General features: G+C 37.0%; 2 protein-coding genes across 3 annotated transcripts; both read right to left on the bottom strand.

Moving 5' to 3' along the window:
* Nucleotides 1-11,755: 11,755 nt before the first annotated feature.
* Nucleotides 11,756-12,289, bottom strand: LOC122011240 (uncharacterized mitochondrial protein AtMg00860-like). Its single transcript, XM_042567636.1, has one exon. It carries the CDS (start codon nucleotides 12,287-12,289, stop codon nucleotides 11,756-11,758), a length of 534 nt encoding a protein of 177 aa, XP_042423570.1.
* Nucleotides 12,290-12,341: 52 nt separating this feature from the next.
* On the bottom strand, nucleotides 12,342-17,290 carry LOC122010202. 2 transcript variants are annotated; one of them, XM_042566656.1, is made up of 3 exons: nucleotides 16,941-17,290; nucleotides 14,647-15,011; nucleotides 12,342-14,527 (listed from the first exon to the last, which is right to left on the bottom strand). In XM_042566656.1, exon 3 carries the CDS (start codon nucleotides 14,523-14,525, stop codon nucleotides 13,437-13,439), a length of 1,089 nt encoding a protein of 362 aa, XP_042422590.1. In that variant the 5' UTR covers nucleotides 14,526-14,527; nucleotides 14,647-15,011; nucleotides 16,941-17,290; the 3' UTR covers nucleotides 12,342-13,436. The 2 variants fall into 2 exon arrangements, with proteins under 2 accessions (XP_042422590.1, XP_042422591.1); XM_042566657.1 differs by lacking the exon at nucleotides 14,647-15,011.
* Between the last annotated feature and the right edge of the window lie 3,172 nt (nucleotides 17,291-20,462).

The following is a 20,462-nucleotide window of genomic DNA, read 5'->3' as shown; positions in this document are numbered from 1 at the left end:
TACCACTTGTGCTTTTTCTATCTAGCTTGCACCCGGCATAGTCTGAGTAGTCGGTTAGGTCAAGGGTGCAAGATCTAGGGTACCATAGTCCTACATTTAGGGTTCCCTTAATATACCTAAGGATTCTTTTGACAAAGGTTAAGTGAGACTCTTTTGTACAAGATTGGTATCTTGCACACATAGCTACTGCGAAAAGAATGTCTGGTAAGCTCACAGTTAGGTACAGTAGACTCCCTATCACACTTCGATAGTATTTCAAGTCTACTGGTTTACATTCTAAGTCTGAGTCAATTTTAATATTAGTAGTCATTGGTGTATTAATATTTTTTGAGTTTTCCATTCCAAATTTTCTAACTAATTCCTTAGCATATTTAGTTTGATAAATATAACTTCCATCTTTGGTTTGTTTGATTTGTAAACCTAAGAAAAAGTTAAGTTCACCTACCAGACTCATTTCAAATTCATTTTCCATTAGTTTAGTGAATTCTTTTAAAAATTTGAAGTTAGTTGGTCCAAAAATTATATCGTTTACATAAATTTAGGCTATAAAAATGTCTTTTTCTAAAGTTTTTACAAAAAAGGTTGGATCTATTTGACCTTAGTTGAACCCCATTTGATATTAGATAATTGGACAGACGTTCATACCAAGCCCTAGGTGCTTGTTTTAGTCCATATAGGGCCTTTTTTAGTCTAAAGACATGATTTGATTGTTCTAAGTCCTCAAATCCTGGGGGTTGACCTACATATACCTCTTCTTTAATAAATCCGTTTAAAAATTCGGATTTTACATCCATTTGATATAGTTTGAATCTCTTGTGTGCTGCATAGGCCAGCAGCATCCTAATGGATTTAAGTCTGGCTACAGGGGCATAGGTCTCATCATAGTCTAACTCTTCTACTTAATTGAACCCTTTAGCTACTAATCTAGCTTTGTTTCTAACTATTTCGCCTTGATCATTTAATTTGTTTCTAAAAACTCATTTAGTATCAATTATGGTCTTGTTAATGGGTTTCGGCACTAATTCCCATACCTGATTTCTTTCAAATTGGGCCAACTCTTCTTGCATTGCTAAGGTCCAGTCTGGGTCTGGTAGGGCTTGATCTATAGTTTTGGGGTCAATTTTGGAGATAAGGCCTATTTGGCTTAAGTTCCTGTAAAATGACCTAGTTCTGACTCCTAGAGTTGGATCATCCAAAATTTGGTCAAATGGGTGATTGGTGCTTGTTCTTGTTGGTCTTATACTTGGGTTAGTAATTGGTTCATCATATTCATTAAGTTCAGGTTGAATTTCGTCATCATCTTTGTATTTCTTAAGTTAACATTTTCTGTATTATTATTTTCATTTATTATCTTGGGTGGTTTATTTTCTTCATCAAATATTACATTTGTTATTTCTTCAACTTTTAGGGTATTTTTGTTGTAAACTCTATATGCCCTACAGGTTGTTGAGTACCCTAAAAATATTCCTGAGATTTTTTTTGACGAAAATTTCCCTAAGTAGTCTTTAGTGTTTAAAATAAATACTTTGCACCCAAATACTTTTAAATAGTTTAAGTTAGGAATTTTATTATAGTATATTTCGTAGGATGTTTTATTCTGAAATTTGTTAATTAAAATCCTATTTTGTATATAACAGGCTGTATTAATTGCTTCAGCCAGAATTGGTCAGATAATTTGGATTCGTTTAACATGGTCCTAGCGGCTTCTTGTAGGGTTCTGTTTTTACGTTCTAATCGACCATTTTGTTGGGGGGTCCTAGAGCAAGAATATTCATGCTTATACCCATTAAGTTCACAAAATTCAATAAAGTTATGATTTTTAAATTATCCCCCATGGTCACTTCTGATTCTTTTTATTTGAGTGTCTTTTTCATTTTCTATTAATTTACAAAGGATTTTAAATACTTCAAAAGTTTCATCCTTAGTTTTTATAAATTTTACCCAAATAAATCTTGAGTAGTCATCGATTATTATTAGACAATATTGATTTTTGCTTAGTGATTTGGCTCTATGTGAATCAAACAAGTCTAGATGAAAGAGCTCAAGTATTGAAGTTGTTCTGTTTAGGTTGGTTAACTTATGGTTTGACTTGGTTTGTTTACCTTGTTGACAAGCATCACAAATTAAATTTTCAATAAATTTTAATTAAGGGAGACTTCTAACTAGACCGTTTTGACTCATTTTTTAAATGAGTCTAGTATGAGTGTGCCCCAGTCTCCTGTGCCACAACTCAGTTTCCTCTTGTTGTGTTAATAAACACACTAGTGAGAAAGTTGGTAGGTCTATAGTATAAATGTTCTTTTTCCTAATTCCCTTAAGTGTGGTTTTAGGATTTTTAATATTCTTAATTATACATTCAGTTTTTGAAAATGTGACTAAATAATCTGAGTCGCATAATTGGCTAACACTAAGTAAATTGAAACTAAACTGTTCAACCAATAACACTTTTCAAATATAAAAATCAAAATTTAATTGGATATTACCTATTCTGATTACCTTAAGCGTTCCGTTGTTGCCGAATGCAATCAACCTTAGGTTCTTGAGTTTCAGCTTACTAAATTTCAATCTATCTCCAGTCATATGTCTGGAGCATCCACTATCTAATATCCATTGATCCAAATCTTTATGTTCCTACATAAGGTATTTGATTTGGGTCAATTGAATGGATTCAGAAGATAGTTTGATTGAAATCAACTTAATGTTTCATCTCACTCATTCTAAATGATCAAAAATATGGTATCCCTATGGGTGATTGTGAGATGGTATATTAGATTAATTGGGGTTAAGTTAATTAAATTAATTAAGCTGAATTAATTATTTGAATTAAGTTGAATTAATTATTGAGTTGAATTAATTATTAAATTCAATTAAGTTGAATTAATTATTAAGTTGAATTAATTCAATTAAGTTGATTAAGTTGAATTAATTATTTGAATTAAATTGAATTAATTATTGCGTTGAATTAATTATTAAGTTGAATTAAGTTGAATTAATTAGAATTAATTATTAAGTTGAATTAAGTTGAATTAATTACATTTGACTAAGTTCATCCTAGATCCATCTCACCCGATTCTAGGTTATCAAACAGGGAATCTTAGGTAGTTTTGTGAGATGGTTATCTTTAATTTAGATTATTTCTAAGGATTAATTTACATTTAAGCTAAACTTAGATTTTCCAATTGGTTAATTAAATATATATTTCGAAGATTACCTCCCAGGCTGTGGCGAGGTACTAGACCTTCTTGGTTATGGGATCATCCACCACTTCTAGACAAAGCCTTTCAAAGAAAATATATATTTAATCTTCCTTTTGAAACCCCTAGGTTTAACTAACCAAGTGTAAATTACGCCTTAGTCCTTACGCTATCCTAATCTAAACATGCATAATACAAAGAAAATAAATAAATAATCATCAATCAATTTTATCTATTTATTAAGATAGTTTTTCTATTGGCTCCCCCTGGATCATAGCCTCGATATGGTCTATCAAGGTAATGTACTTGATCCTTGGGGACTCAATATTGACCAAGTCCAACTTGATTGACCAAGTTGGACTTAGGTACCCATGCTTAGACTATCTTACTGTTTGGTCTATTCACTAACGTTAAATAGGATCGATATTTCTTTTTAGTTTTAAATCCTAATCCGGATCTGTTGTAAATGGCTCTTTGTTTTCCAAGAATTAGGTCAAGATTCTTAGAGCCCAAAGAAAACTGTTCCAACATTTTCTTCAAGTCCTTGACCTGAGTTTTTAGGCTGGAATTTTCTTCCTCAAGCTTTTGGACTTGAGTTAAGTTTCCAGTCTGAACTTGGTCAGGCAAGGATTCGAAGTTAGTCACTTCTTTAAGGGTTGTTACCTCCTTTAGAAGTGACTTGATCATAATATTTGATTTTGCTAATTTTTGCATTAAATAATTTACTAAATTGTGTAAACGCGGGATACTTACAACGGGGTCAGGCCCTTTGGAAACAGATACGGATTCGTGGCTTCTCTCGGACTCAACTTCCGATTCATCCTCGCTTCCGGATTCGTTGATGTAGTCCCGGGCTGTCATCGCGAGAAAACTCGTCTGTTCGAGTTCTTCGTCGTCAGATTCTTCCGAGGATGACTCGTCCCAGGTCGCCTTCATAGTCTTCTTTTTCCGTTGCTGCTTCTTTGCATCCTTTTGATTTGGGCAGTTGGCTTTGATGTGCCCCTTCTTATTGCAACCGTAGCATGTCACTTTGAATTTTACCTTTGACTTTGGTTGAACCTCCTTGGATTGAATTGCCTTTTTGAGATCCTTCTTGTTGAAGCCTTTCTTTTTCTTGTAGAGTTTTCTTACTAAGTTGACGAGTTCAGTCGTAAGTTCGTCGTCTTCATTGTCTGAGTCAGGTTCTTCTTCTGACTCCGGTTCGATTCTACGCTTCGTTCTCGGTTCGCGCGTTCTGCTACTACCTGCAACTAAAGTTATACCCTTCTCAATCGAGCATGCATTAATCTGCTCATGCAATTCAAATTCAGAGAAGAGTTATCTAATTTAATTGAAGATAAGTCCTTGGATATCTTGTACGCATCTACCATGAATGTCCACAAGGTATTCCTAGGGAAGGCGTTGAGTGCATACCATATTACATCCCTGTTCTCCACTTTCTGTCCTATTGTGTGGAGTCCATTCAGCAGGTCTTGAATTCTATCGTGAAGCTGGCTTGCTGTCTCTTCTTCCTGCATTTTGATATTATATAATTTATTGAAAAGCAGATCTCGCTTACTTACCTTGGTTTCTGATGTACCCTCATGTAGTTCGATTAACTTTTCCCATAACTCTTTTGTACTTAAGAACGACCCTACTCTGTTGCGTTCCTCCTTTGTCAGACCACACTGGAGTATGCAAGTTGCCTTTGCGTTTGCTTCTACTTTCTTTATTAGGGATGCGTCATAGTTCTCGTAAGGTATCGGCTTCCCGGCGCCGTCAATTGGAAGTTCGAGTCCTGTCTTGGTGATCATCCAGACGTCGAACTGGGTTTGCAGGTACGACTCCATTCGCCCTTTCCAATAGCCGAAGTCTTCACCGGAGAAGAGAGAGGGACGGACTGTGCTATAGCCTTCTTGTTGGGCCATTTGAAAACTTGCACACAAAAATAAAAAAAAAACAATCTGTTCCAAGACTGTGTCTTAGATTAGTAGTGCGGGATGTATAATAAAAGGAAAACGAACTCGACTGGTGTTGCACAAACTTCAAGCAAAAATTGATTCGAATGAGAAAATAGATTGGAATATAGCAACTATACTAAATTCCGATCGACTCCGAAAAATTGAAAATATCACGAAAAAGTGCTTGATTGGTGGTTGCACCAAATCGAAGCTATCCACTCTAATACCAATTGTTGGATCGAAAGCGCTAGAGGGGGGTGAATAGTGTTCGTGGCTTTCACACGTTTTGTATTCGAAAATTCAAGTAACGCAACGGAAAATAAAAACACACACAAGAATACCAAGATTTACTTGGTTCGAAGTCTAGGACGACTCCTACTCCAAGGCCCGCGATCGTAGATCGCTTTCGATGGGCAATCACTATCAATCCGTAAATCTTTTACAATTTAAGAGTACACGTGCTGAAGAAAGAAAAATAATACCGACAATACAAAAGAATTGAAGAACGAAGTCGTCAGTTGTCGGAGTAGCAGAGCGTAGTTGAAGCGTTCGGAGAGCGTACAAGAGCACAAGTTGTTCTGTTTGAGATGTCTTTGAAGCTGCAGCCAGAGGCTCCTTTTATAGCCTTTACATATCTGATCCAGATCCTCGAAACCTGGGATCAGGTTTGACCCAAGGCGGATCGGTCGACCGATCCTTACGTTCGGTCGACTGATCAGACGACCTCTTCCTCATTTGATCCGCCTATCCGCTTCGATCTGGTCAAGTCTTATCCCCGGTTCGGTCGACTGATCTCTTGGTCGAGCCCAATCCACTCGTTGAAAATCTGATCTGCGGCTTGGGGGTTCGGTCGACCGATCCAAACGTTCAGTCGTCCAATCCCGGTCAATTCTGACCCTGCACAGAAACTGTTAGAATTGTTCTCCTGCAAAACAGAGTTAGAATATAGCAAATAATATATGAGTAAATAACTTGACAGTCTTCGAACTGTCCGCTTCTAACTTCGGATTTCCGACCAGAAACCATAGGTCGAACCGGCGCCTACTGTTCCCTCTTTCGGGGAACGTGTCCTCACTTACTCCACTCAGGAGATTTACCTTTTGCCAGTTCGGTCCTCCAGACCAACTGGACTTTTGCTCTGCGTCCGATGCTTCCGGTCTTCATGCTGGATATCCGATCCTCGACCCACCCAGACTTCTACCTGGTTCGCGACACCAGGATTTTAACCTAGGGTTACCACCCCCAATGATTTTTACCCGAAGCTCCAACCCGCCAAGACTTTCCGCATAGGGTTACCACCCCCTATGACCAAGAGTTACCACCCCCTAGGGTTTTCCATTTGCCTAACCGCAACTAGGACTTTCCTGAAACACTCAAACGTACACATTAGATAAAAATTAAACTTAACTTTGGATTCCTTTGCCATTATGAAAACTTGGATTCGATCGTCGGATGCTTCCCGCACCAACAATCTCCCCCTTTTTGATTATGGCAATCGAAATTCAAAGTTAAGTAAAAAAAATGTAATAAAGATAAGCATAAATGAGCACATGCATAAATAAAACATAAGCACATTAAAGCTCCCCCTTAATAAAACCTCTCCCTTAACAAAAATTTCTTTAATTTCCTTAGAATTTTCTTATACTCTTCCCCTTTGTCATATATAAAAAAAAAAAAGAGAAAAATGAATATAGAAATAAACACTTAGCTTTTTTAAAATTTAGTTAAGTTAGAAAATTTTGCCATAAGTTTGGAATCACAATTTTTTTTAAAATAAATAAAGTTTGAGAAATAATTTTCAAAGTATTTTATTTTTTTATTTTTATTTTTCAACTGATTTCCAAAGTATTTTCAAATGCTTTTAAAAGATTTTTCAAAGCATATTGAAAGATTTAAATGAAATTTTCAAATAATTTTGAAATTGATTTTAAAATTAATTTTCAAAATATAATTTTTCAAATGATTTTGCAATAATTTTTCAAAGTATTTTGAAATGATTTTCAAATATTTTTTAAATAATTTTTCAAAGTATTGAAATAATTTTTAAAGGATTTTAAAAAGATTCTCAAAGAATTTTTAAAGGTTTTTAAAATGATTTTAAATAATTTTTAAAATATTTTTTTAAATGATTTTTTTAAAAAAATTAAAGTGATATTTTATAAGATTTTTAAAATAATTTTTAAAGGATTTTTAAAGTAACTTTTAAAAGAATTTTTAAAGTGATATTTTATAAAATTTTTAAAATAATTTTTAAAAAAAAATTAAAGTAATTTATAAAAGATTTTTTAAAATGATATTTTATAAGATTTTTATAATATTTTTTAAAAGATTTTTAAAGTAATTTTTCAAAAGATTTTTTTTAAAGTGATATTTTATAAGATTTTTAAAATAATTTTTAAAGGATTTTTAAAGTAATTTTTAAAATAATTTTTAAAAGAAGTTTTAAAGTGATATTTTATAAGATTTTTAAAATAATTTTTAAAAGATTTTTGAAGTAAGTTTTAAAATAATTTAAAAGGTTTTTAAAATGATTTTTAAAGGAGTTTTTTAAAAGACTTTTTTTTTTAAAAAACGATTTTTAAAAGATTTTTAAAAGGTTTTTAAAATAATTTTTAAAGGAGTTTTTTAAAAGATTTTTAAATGAATTTTTTTAAAAGATTTTTAAAAGGTTTTAAAATGAATTTTAAAGGAGTTTTTTTAAAAGATTTTTAAAAGGTTTTAAAATGATTTTTTAAAATAAATTTTAAAATATTTTTTAAGTGATTTTTTAAATAATTTTTAAAATAAGTTTTAGTATATTATTTTTTAAAGAATTTTTTAAATATTTTTTAAAAATATTAATTTTAATTAAGTAAGTTGATTCATTTGATTAAATTGAATTTATTTAATTAACTTAAATTTATTTGAAAATTAATACTATTGATTCAACCTAGATTCATCTCACCCAATTCTAAGTTATCAATCAAGTAATATTAAGTAATTTTGTGAGATGGTTATCTTTAATTTAGGTTATGTGTAAGGATTAATTTACATTTGAGTTAAACTTAGGTTTTTAAACTAATCAATTAAATATACATTTCAAAGATTGGTTCCCAGTCAGTGACGAGGCACTTGGTTTTCTTGGATATGGGAACATCCACCACTTTCTAGACAGAATCGCTCAAAGAAATTACATATTTAATTTTCTTTTTAAAACCCCTAGGTTTAGCTAACAAGTGTAAATTACACCTAGGTCCTTGAACTATCTAAACATGCATATAAAAAACAAATAAATAAACAAACATCAATCACTTCTATCTATTGATAAAGATGGTCTTTCTATTGGCTCCCCATGGATCATAACTTCGATATGGTCTATCAAGGTAATGGATCTGATCCTTGGGAACCCAATATTGTCCAAGTCCAACTTGATTAACCAAGTTTGACCTGGGGACTCATGCTTGAATTATGTTTCTATTATTTCTATTAACTAAGGATAGATATGATTGATATATATTTACTTTTGGTTTTGAATCCAAGTCTGGACTTGTTGTAAACGGCTCGCTGTTTTCCAAGAATCAGATCCAAATTCTTGGAACCCATGGTGAACCGTTCCAACGTGTCTTTGAGTTCTTCCTCAAGTTGTTCGACTTGAGTTGAGTTTCCAATTTGAACTGGTTCAGTTAAAGAACTCAAGTCAGACGCTTCCTTAAGGGTTGCTACCTCCTTTTGGAGTGACTTGACCCGAACGTTGGATTTAGCCAACTTTTTTAACAAGTAAGGTACTAATTCTTGCAATTCATCTAAATGAATTTCGACGAGTAGGGCATTTACAGTGGGGTTCGGTCCTTCGGAAACGGATGCGGATCCGTGGCTTCGCTTGGACTCGGTTTCTAACTCACTCTCAGTTTCTGAATCGATTTTGACAATGTTTGCTTGCACTGGTAACGCGAGGAAGCTCGTCGGTTCTTCTTCATCAGTCTCGGATTCATCTGATGACTCGGACCAAGTTGCCTTCAACACCTTCCTTTTTTTCTTCTTGTTTGGACAATCTGGCTTGTAGTGCCCCTTCTGGTTATAGCCGTAGCAGGTGACTCCAGTCTTGTCCTTCGTCTTCGTTTGAGTCACCTTTTTCAGCTTGCATATCTTCTGTACGAGCTTTACCAGTTTGGAAATAGCCTCGTCATCGTCTTCTGCGTCTGATTCGTCTTTGGACTCGGGTTTGGTTTTGCGATTTACTTTAGCTTCTTGGGTTCTGCTTGTACCTGCAATTAAGGCAATACCCTTCTCGACCGAGCGTGCATTAGTCTGCTCATGCAATTCCAATTCAGAAAAAAGTTGATCTAATTTTATTGACGAGAGATCCTTGGATACCTTGTACACATCTACCATGGGTGCCCACAAGGTATTCCTCGGAAAAGCGTTGAGTGCATACCTTATAACGTCCCTGTTCTCCACCCTTTGGTCGATCGCATGAAGCCCGTTGACTAGATCTTGTATCCGGGCGTGGAGTTGGGTAACCGTCTCACCTTCCTGCAATTTAATATTATACAATTTATTCAAAATTAAATCATGTTTACTTACTTTAGCGTCGGAAGTGCCCTCGTGCAGGTCTATCAGCTTCTCCCATAGCTCTTTGGCGCTTGAGAAGGGTCTAACTCTGTTGAGTTCTTCTTTTGTAAGTCCGCATTGTAGTGTGCAGGTTGCTTTGGCATCGGCTTCAACCTTCTTTTTTATACTAGCGTCCCAGTTGATGCATGAGACTAGTTCTCCCGCGCCGTCACGTGGAAGTTCGAGATCGGTCTGGATAATAATCCACATCTCGACTTGCGTCTTGAGGTGGTATTCCATCCGGTTCTTCCAATAGCCAAAGTCGTCTCCAGTGAAAAGCGAGGGTCGGGCTGTACTGAAGCCTTCTTAAAGAGCCATGAAAACAGAATCTTGCACACAAAGAAAAACAATGGAAAAGAATGTCCCAGGACTTAATCCAGAATTAGTAGTGCGGGAAAAGGATAGAAATGAAAATTCACGAATTTTGAGAAAAAATAATAAAATATTATTAAAATAATATTAAAAATATTACCACAAATTTTTGAAAACACAGTATTTTGCTAATACGGACCAGTAGTGAAAAGATAACAGTGAATTTTTCAAAATTAATTTTGGAGGGAAAAAAAATGAAAGGCGTAAGGTTTTATTTTTATCCTAAACGAACGAAAAGCGACGAAAAAATGCTCGAACGGTAGTTGTACCAATTCAGAACAACCCCGCTCTGATACCAATTGTTGGATCGAGAAGCGCTAGAGGAGAGGGTGAATAGCGCTCGTGACTTTCTTGAACGATTTAGAAACAGAGTCTGAATACGCAGCGGAATTAAGTAAAGACAAAGAACACACGCAAACACAGGTTGTTTACTTAGTTCGGAGCCTGTGGTGACTCCAACTCCAAAGCCCGCAATCGTTGATCACTTTCTGTGGGCAACACCTATAAGTTCGAACAATGGTTATAGAATTATTACAATCTATTTAAACTGAAAGAGTATATCGACAGCAAGAATGAGCAATTTCGAAGCTTCGGGTCGTCAGGATCTCGTTGCAGCACTTCGGGATCGTCTCGTTAGCAGCTTGTAGCAGAAAGATCACTTGGAAGAAGATATCTTTAGCTGTTGGTCGAGACTCTCTTATATAGGGTGTTCAAGGCGCCTTCATCAAGCTCCAAGGCGCCTCCAACCCAAAAATTTGATCCTGATTCAGCCATTGTCGATGAGGCCTGGTTGCTGTTCATTATCCATTTGAAGGCGCTTTCAATGCCGCTCCAAGGCGCCTTCATTGCCCATGAAGGCGCCTCCAACTCTCGCACGCAGCCAACTTCAGCCTTGCACCCGAGGCGCCTCCAAGCTCCATGGAGGTGCCTCGGACACTGTTCATCCGAGGTGTGAGTTGCTTCTTTGTTCCTGCGAAATGTGTTAGTCCCAAACACATACCCTGCAAAACAAAGTTAGCACAGAATAGGTATACTAAATGAAATATCGACAGTCAATGGACTGTCCGAGTCTGACTTCGGATCTTCAACCGGAAACCCTAGGCCGACTCGACGTCTACTGTTCCCTCTACGGGAAACGCGTCCTCACCTACTCCACTCAAGAGATTTACCTTTTGCCAGTTCGGTCCTTCAGACCGACTGGACTTTTACTCTGCGTCCGATGCTTCCGGTCTTCATGCTGGATGTCCGGTCCTCGACCCACCCAGACTTCTACCTGGTTTGCGACACCAGGATTTTAACCTAGGGTTACCGCCCCCAATGATTTTTACCCGAAGCTCCAACCCGCCAAGACTTTTCGCATAAGGTTACCATCCCCTATGACCTAGGGTTACCACCCCCTAGGGTTTTCCATTTGCCTAACCGCAGCTAGGACTTTCCTGAAACACTCAAACGTACACATTAGATAACAATTAAACTTAACTTTGGATCCCTTTACCATTATCAAAACTTGGGTTCGATCGTCAGATGCTTCCCGCACCAACAATCTCCCCCTTTTTGATTATGGCAACCGAAATTCAAAGTTAAGTAAAAATAATGCAATAAAGATAAACATAAGTGAGCACAAGCATAAATAAAACATAAGCACATTAAAGCTCCCCCTTAATAAGCACTTTTAATTGTCGTGATGCATATGCAATGACTCGATCGCGCTGCATAAGAACCACTCCCAAACCTAGCTTTTAGCTTTGAAGCATCCGTATATAACACATATTCTCCCTGTCCTGATGGCATGGCTAAAACTGGCAGCGTGGTAAGTGCTTGCTTCAACCGCTCAAAACTATCTTGACAATCAACTCCCCGTGTAAACTTGGCATTCTTCTTCGTCAGAGCAGTCAAGGGCACTGCAATGGAAGAAAAACCCTTAATGAATTTCCGATAGTAGCCCGCCAACCTAAGGAAACTACGTATCTCAGTTGTATTTTTAGGCACTGCTTTAACTGCCTCAACTTTAGCAGGATCTGCTTCCACCCCATCCTTTGAAATAACGTGACTCAGGAATGCCACCTTCTCTAACCAGAACTCGTACTTGCTAAACTTTGCAAATAATTTTCGGTCATGCAATATCTGCAAAGTTGTCCTCAAGTGTTGACTAAGCTCCTCCCTGCTCCTCGAATAGATCAAAATGTCATCCATGAATATAATAATGAACTAATCAAGATATGGTTGAAACACGCGATTCATGAGATCCATGAAGATTGCCGAGGCATTTGTCACTCCGAATGGCATCACCCTAAACTCATAATGTCCATATCGAGTCCTGAAAGCCATCTTATGCACGTCAATTTCTTTTACCCTCAACTGATGGTACCTTGATTGGAGATCTATCTTCGAGAATATCGACGCCCCTTGCAACTGATCAAATAAATCTTCGATCCTGGGCAAAGAATACTTGTTCTTCATTGTCACTCTATTCAATTCTCGATAATCGATACAGAGCCTCATATTTTTATCTTTTTTCTTCACGAATAGTACCGATGCGCCCCATGGCGAAAAGCTTGGGCGAATGAATCCTTTATCTAGTAGTTCTTGAATCTGCTCCTTTAGTTCTTTCATTTCTGCCGGAGCGAGACGATACAATGCCTTAAAGATTAGCACCGTAACCGACATCAGCTCGATGGAAAACTCCACCTCCCTTTCCAGAGGAATGCAGAGACATCCTCAGGAAATACGCTAGGAAATTCTCGCATGACTTCGACGTCCTCCATCTTCTGGTTGACTGCATCTGGCATCGAAACGACATTGGCTAGAAATCCTTGGCAGCCCCTCCTCATAAGCTACCTAAAAAATGAACGACTCGTCGTGGGATGGTCGAACGGATATCGACCTTTGTCGGAAATCGATCGAAGCTCCATTCTGTGATAACCAATCCATTCCCAGAATAATATCGAACTCAGGCATTGGCAACACTATGAGGTCCGCCTGAATCACATGCTCCTGTAGTCTATGCTCCGTGTCTTTTGCCATCTTGGTGGATAACATCTGCTCGCCAGAGGGTCCGGTGACTCTGAATCCATTCCCCATGTCCCTCGGTAAGATCCCTAGTCGCTTTACGAAGGTCTCCGATATTAATGAGTGTGTAGCTCCCGAATCTAGCAAGGCGTATGTAGTTACACCCGCGATAGATATCCTACCTGTGACAACCATACCATTATATCCATTTAAGCTTACAATTCCCGAAAACCCATTACCCCTTTTAAAAGTTTCGAATACTTCCATTTATGTTTGGTACCCTATATCTCTTGTCTTGAGACATGCAATTCTAATCACCCATGCTTAACATTTACACACTAGGCAATAAGTACATGAAATTAGTCGAGTTACCTGTAACAAGCGTAGTGTCTGACTCCGCTTCCTTGGCATGCATCACAAAGACCCGTCCTGCCATAGGTTCTTGCAGTTTTAGACATTCCTTAGCTTTGTGTCCATCCCCTCCGCATTTAAAGCACTTGTAGGTACCCCACAGACATTGACCGTAGTGTTGGCGATTACACTCCCAGCACAATGATTTTTCCTCTGTCTTTGAGGTAGTTGCTCCCTGTGATTGTTGCTTTGTGCTCCCTTGAGGCTTCAATCGTCCCTGTCCTTTCTGAGGTCCAGTGTATAACTTATTATGTTGTTGTTGTTGTTGTGGAGGGGGTCTCTTCCTCTGCACCTCCCATTCGATGCCCTTTAAAGATTGCTCAGCTCTATAAGCTCTAGTGACAACATCTTTATATTCAATTGAATCAGCCAACAGAACGCCCCGACGGATGGTAGGCCTGAGACCATCCAAAAAGTGCCTCAATTTTTCATTAGCATCATTTGCGATTAAGGGCACAAAATGACATCCTCTATCAAACTTCTTGACAAACTCATCAACAACATGCAGGTCTCCCTGCCAGAGACTCATAAACTCCCTCTTCAATCTCGATCTCACGTTAGCGGTGAAGTATTTTTCGTAGAAGATCCTCTTGAACTCCTCCCAGGTCAGGATATCCTGATTAACCCCCTTTTCAGCTCCCTCCCACCATAGAGAAGCATCATCCTTCAGCAGATATATAGCACATCGGACTCTGTCTTTGTCAGCCATATCCATGTATCGGAATATCACCTCTAAGGATCGGATCCACCCCTCAGCTACAAAGGGATCGGTAGTGCCAACGAAATCCTTAGGGTCCATCCTCCTGAATTGCACATACACATCTTCCTGTCGCCCCCTATGGGCATTACCGGTATGCTGCTCCAAGAGTCGAGTCATTCCTTCCAGTATACGAGTAGTAGCATCTGGTAGCGGAGATGGGGGATCGGGCGCCGCATGTCTCTCCTCCTCACGTTCTCCCCCATCACGACCATTCTCCCTACGCCTTTGATAGACTCGTCTTGGCGGCATACCTGTACATATCATCCTATTCATAACCATTGTGCACCTATTTAAAATATTTAACCGCCTAACTTTTATATCATGAAAGCATATAATCCAGCATATATATTTTAAAATGGTAATAACTCACAGACTTGAGGCTCGGCTCGTGAACCTCCCAGAACTGGCAGTACGCATCCCTTACAAGATCCTTACTCTGATACCAACTGAAACGACCCAATTTTTTTTTAAACATATCCAATAAAAATAAGAAATATTGTTTGCAATTAATAAACCATACTCCTACACTTAAATCCATTACAGGTACCATGAAAAAAAAAGTTCCTAAACTTAGACAACCATCTTAGAACAACTATACTCGATACTACTTTATTCTTTCTTCATCATAATCACTGTTTATTCATTCTTAATGCGGAATTATAAGGTCCTTGGGAATGTACTGTCCAGCCCAGTCCGATCAAGAGTCCGAGCCTCCAACATCGTCAGTTCTTTCACCTACCACAAAATCAAACCTCGTGAGTCTAACTCAGCACCTCAAAACCGCAATAGCGTAAATTCCATATACCATCGCATGCATCCCTAAATCTTCCCTTACTTGATATTTCTTGTCGAAGTGCAAGTAAATTAATCAAAGAGAAAGAAGAATAATAAATAAAGGCATCTACTATGGAGCATCAGCTTTTAATACAACAATTCACGTATACTTTAAAAAAAATCATCCTATTATGCAACATTATCTGTTTTTTCATTATATATCCTTCATCCTTTATTCGATTGATCAATCTGTATAATCATGATACCAAGTGGCGGAGCATCAGCAACTCTCGTCAGTGAGTCGTGGCCATATATGAAAATCTGGTATTGGGATCCCTCTGGGTCTTGTCCCGTAAACGAGATCCCTCTGGAGCCTTGGCCCTCACAGAATTACCATTAGTCCTCATCATTATTGTTGTTGTTTTTTTTTCATCATTAAACAAGCATACATACCATTCAATTAATTCAAGCTCACATAGGCATGTATATTGTAACTACATGAGCCCGTTAAGCATGACTATCATTAACTAGATAAAACTAAATGAACATGAATTATCATTTACTACCCAACTTAGCTAAACATTCATTCCATCACTTGCATGAGTTCGGTAAGCATGAATATCATTAATTAAATAAAGCTAAATAAACATGACTATCATTTACTACATAAAAGTAATTAAATATTCATACCAGAGCGTAATCCTAACATATGCATATAAAGATGTGCATATAACTACAATAGTGCAAACACGATCTTTGAATCCTAAGAAATCCCTGGAAGTACATCAACCCAAACCACCCTAAGTTCCATTTTCCTAAAACTCGTTCTCCAAATTCCAGCATCGCAAGGGAAACAAATCCATCACTAAATTAAATCCAAAACATCGTATCCAAAACTGTCCTTAATTCCAGCGTCACAAACAAACCATCACAACTTAAGAATGAACTCAACATTTCCAAAACTATCCTGAAATACCAGCAACACAAGAAACCCAACTCAACTTCGAAATCAGCTCGACATAGCCAAAACCATCCCGAAATTCCAGTAAACACAAGAAAACCAACACAGTCTCAAAATCAATTCGTCATACCCAAAATTGTTCCGAAATTCCAGCAACACAAGAAAACTAGCACAGCCTCAAAATCAATTCGACAAACCCAACACTGTTCCAAAATTCTAGCAACACAAGAAAACCAGCACAGCTTCAAAATCAATTCGACATACCCAACACTGTTCCGAAATTCCAGCAACACAAGAAAAACCATCACAGCTTCACTCACCCACAAAATAACCCAACTTCCAGGTTACATGAAGGAGCAAATAAGAACATCATCTATCCACAATCTGTCCAGGAATATTCGGCAGAAATAAAGAAAAAACACAAAACGCTTCATCAATCAAAACTTGGTCCACCAAAACTCAGTCCAAAATCTCGGAATCAATAATAAGGAGCACTACATCTTCATTTCATAGTCTAATTCCATTAACAATCTATCCATTAATCCAGAAGCAATATGATAGAGCGAAAGCATCTCCCAACAACCTTAATCTATCGACAATCTGTCCTAAACTTCCGGAAGTAGTAGGAAGATGCAAAACATCATAAATCCCTACCTAAATCATCAAATCTCGATCTCTCCAGTAAATAAAAAAACAATAGAAATTTCAATCGCATCAGGAAAATTCTCTTGAAGGACAATGCAAGAAACCCAAAGGAACCGGTTATTCCATGAATCAAAATCTAACAAGGAGGCATAATAAATCACAGAATCCGATCACCATCTCTCGGATCCAAAGCGAAACAAGGAAAACGAGCAGAAATCCCTTGCGCCGAACAGTCAACTTTCGGACCTTGCACCAGTCATCCAAAGGAAACCCTAACCCCATACCTATAAAGGAAGCAGTACTTGCTGCTCTTAACCTGCAAATTCCTCTCCAAAAACCTGCTGTGGATGACCTAGAAATCCCTCAAAATCTGCTGCATCTACAGGCTCCAAAGAGTCGAAAGAAATTCTGAGGAAAAAGAAAAAAAATTGCTGCGAAATAGACCAAAACGAGTGGAAAGGAAAGGGTTTTAAGAGGTGCATTGGTGCTCGGAGACTTGGTGTTGGCTTGTTCTTCCCTCCAAGGTCGAAGTCCCCTCTCCCTTCCTTGCTGCCGCCGAGACTCCTTCCTTCCCTTTCTTGCGACGTTTTTTTTTCCTGCCGCCCCACCTTCTTATAACAACTAAATCCTAAGGTTTTAATCCATGCATTAGGTTGAGTCCATGAGTCCATTAATTGCTAAATAACTATTTACCCTCCTTACTTTCATAATTTTTTCAAGAAAAGTTTATTATCATTCCCCCTTGAATTTCCCCTCTTTTCAAAAAAAAAAAAAAAAAAAAAAACAGACCTTACAAACACACTCCACTTGAGCTTCATAGTAGATACTCAATCCAATATATGAGGCTTTCATTTATGAAATGAGCAATCTCAGGCACTCATGCTTTAGTGAAGTGGTGTCATTTGCACTGAGCATTTACGAGGGAAATCATAGTGGAGTATTCAATCAAGTGGATTTTTTCTTATTTTGAAGTTTAAAGGTTTTTATCCATAGAAATTTATAATTACTTTTCTAATCTATTTTTCCATTTTTAAATTATACAAAATAATTTTATTTTAGATTTATATAATTTTTAAAATTTAAATTGTAGAACTGAGATCTAAAAGTTGAGTGTACAAAATATAAGGGTTATGCAATCCATTTGCTCAGAAAATCTGGAATTTATGGGCATTTAAATTACACAACAAATTTATGTTGCATGCTCAAGTCTTGGGTGTTCTTTTTGCCACCAAGATTTTTTTTTTTAAAGGAGCCTGGTGCAATGGTAAAGTTGCTACCGTGTGATCTGGAGGTCATGTGTTCGAGTCTCGAAAACAACTTTTGCAAGGTAGGATAAGGTTGTGTATAATAAACCCTTCCCCAGACCAGTATTGACGGGAGTTTCGTGTACCAAGCTGTCCTTTTTTAACTAAAATTTTTTTAAAAAATCTTATAAAATAATCTAAATAAACATTTTAACTTTCAAACTATCAAAATATATTTTAAAAAAAGCTTTCCCTTTTTTTGGTTCTATGTAATTTTTATATTCCTAGTTTTTTTAACGGTAAAGTTGCTGACATGCCACCTTGAGGTCATGGGTGCGAATCACGGAAATAACCTCTTGCAAAATGTAAGGTAAGACTACATACAATAGGTCCAATATAGTTCGACCTTTTCTTGGGACCTACATTAGTGGGAGTTTTGTACATCAGACTGTCTTTTTTTTTTTAGTTTTGTCAATATTGAAAATAAAGATTGGGCAGGTCAGGTGTTCCCCCAACTAAAGTCTATGCTCGAGCTGGGTTGTAGTCCTGACTTGCTGGCCAGTAGTACACAACATTGATAAGTTGGGTCAGACTTAATCTGGCATGGTGTTTGGAGTCCTGACTTCTGTTATTATTATTAAAAAACAAACTTCCCATATAAGAGTAACTTTGCTTGGATCCCTCTTCTCGTGTTTTTTTTTTTAAAAACATATGGCACCTAACATTCATTTCAAAATTTCAAAAATAAATAAATAAAAGTAACAATGATAATGCTTTCAGAAGAATAACAACAATAAAAGAAAACCCTAAAAACTTTCTAAGCAATTTTGGGGGCTTGTATTATCTTGTATGGATCAACCTAGTATGTTTTTCTTGCAAAAAGGATGTGTCTGGATATTTAAATTAGTTTCCTTGACTATTCCTTATTGGTCAATTTTTCCTTGATTTTTAAGTGAATGCTTGATGCTTCTCCTTACAGGTAGATAAGGGCATAAGTCCTGAAATTGTGCGTGCTGTGCTCTCAGAGCGTGCTAATTGGCCTTGTCTAGCTGCCAGGTCAGCTATTGAAGTAAGTGATACTTGGTAACCATTTTTTTCCTATTAACATTGTTTTTACATTTTCTTCTTCTTGTCATGCATATTCTTAAGAAATGCTTATGTCTGTTTTCTTTTGGATGTTCTAGAGTTATGATTCTAGGTATTATGCTTTATGAGGTACTTATTTAGGTGTATTTGTTAAAAAGTTGCATACCATAATTGTTATATATAGTCCAAACGATTTCATCTCTTATATAGTTAGTTCTGGATAACTTTCGTTTACCAAGTCCCTAGAGGCTTCGCATGAAAATGGATAGAATGATTTATATATTGAGTTAGTTTTGGATTAGTTTGCTTTACCAAGTTTCATCTCTTATATTTGTTAAATACAGGATGCCATGTGTATTTGGTGAAAGAAACTTTCTTCAGATAAAATTTTTGATTGCTTAAATTTTCACCATTCATAGTTACTACTATTTTAAGCTCTAACTTGTTTATCTTTCTTTATTCTTCTGTTTCAATGCATCATACTTATTTTTTTTCTTTGTTTCTTTTTTGTTGGTTCTATTCACATTTTATCTCCGCATATCACTTCATGAATTTGTTGAAACTGGTTTAAGTTTCATTGTTTTATTATTTTAACATTAAAAGTAATTTATTTTATTTGTATTTTGTAATGCTAAAAATTGTCATGACCTTGGTGCATGCTTCCACATATTAGGAGATAGCCTTCTCGGTGACAATTCTAGATAACCAATGTCCACATATTATCTCCACAAATGCATGTTGTTGACCGCTAATAGTTGATGCCTCTCTGTTTCTTGTTGGGCTATTTTGCTTTGCCCAAATTTTGAGTCTTTTTTTTTTGGGAATTCTTTTAACTTTTAGTGAACCATTCACTAGGCTAACTGTATCCTTAGAAACCAAATCCTACCTAGTTATTGCTTTGGTAAACCAAAGAGCGAACTTTGTCATGCACAAATCTTGATCAGGTAATCATGGTTTAATATATTGTTTCATTTTAGTTGTCATTGCTGAAATTTAGTACTTTCTTTGTACTGTTTATTGTTGTAAATAGTTGTTGTTATTATTATTCTATTTTCCATTATTCAACATAAATCGTATGTTTAGGTAGACCAACACTTCAGTACTTGAGATCATGGTTACAAATGTCATTTCGTGCCACCTGGTACGAATGATTTTTACCATTCCGTCGGGCGGTCGAAACTGACATGGGAGGCGTCCCCATCTCGGCGGTGCCGGAGGAGACGCGGGACGCCTCCGGCGACATCCCGCGACGCGTTCTGCAGCGCCGAAGGCGTCGCGCACGACGGCGTCTGCGGTGCCGGAAGCATCCGGCAGGGTCGTCGGACGCTTCCGGTGCCACCATAAGCCCCTCGCGGGATCGCCCGCGACCATCGTGGCGCGATCTCGCGTACTGCGCGTTTTTTCTGTTTTTAATAATTATTTATTTTATTTTATTAATTTAAAGAATTCCCAAGGAATATGTGTGATATTGAAGAG

Source organism: Zingiber officinale, chromosome 8A (assembly GCF_018446385.1).
Source record: "Zingiber officinale cultivar Zhangliang chromosome 8A, Zo_v1.1, whole genome shotgun sequence".
Taxonomy (NCBI): Eukaryota; Viridiplantae; Streptophyta; class Magnoliopsida; order Zingiberales; family Zingiberaceae; genus Zingiber; species Zingiber officinale.
The sequence above is the reverse complement of the archived record's forward strand: the minus strand, read 5'-3'. Positions and strand labels throughout refer to the sequence as shown.

Coding starts and splice junctions, on each gene's coding strand:
- LOC122010202 (XM_042566656.1), bottom strand. CDS start 14,525: ATGCCGCCAAGACGAGTCTATCAAAGGCGTAGGGAGAATGGTCGTGAT.
- LOC122011240 (XM_042567636.1), bottom strand. CDS start 12,289: ATGGATGACATTTTGATCTATTCGAGGAGCAGGGAGGAGCTTAGTCAA.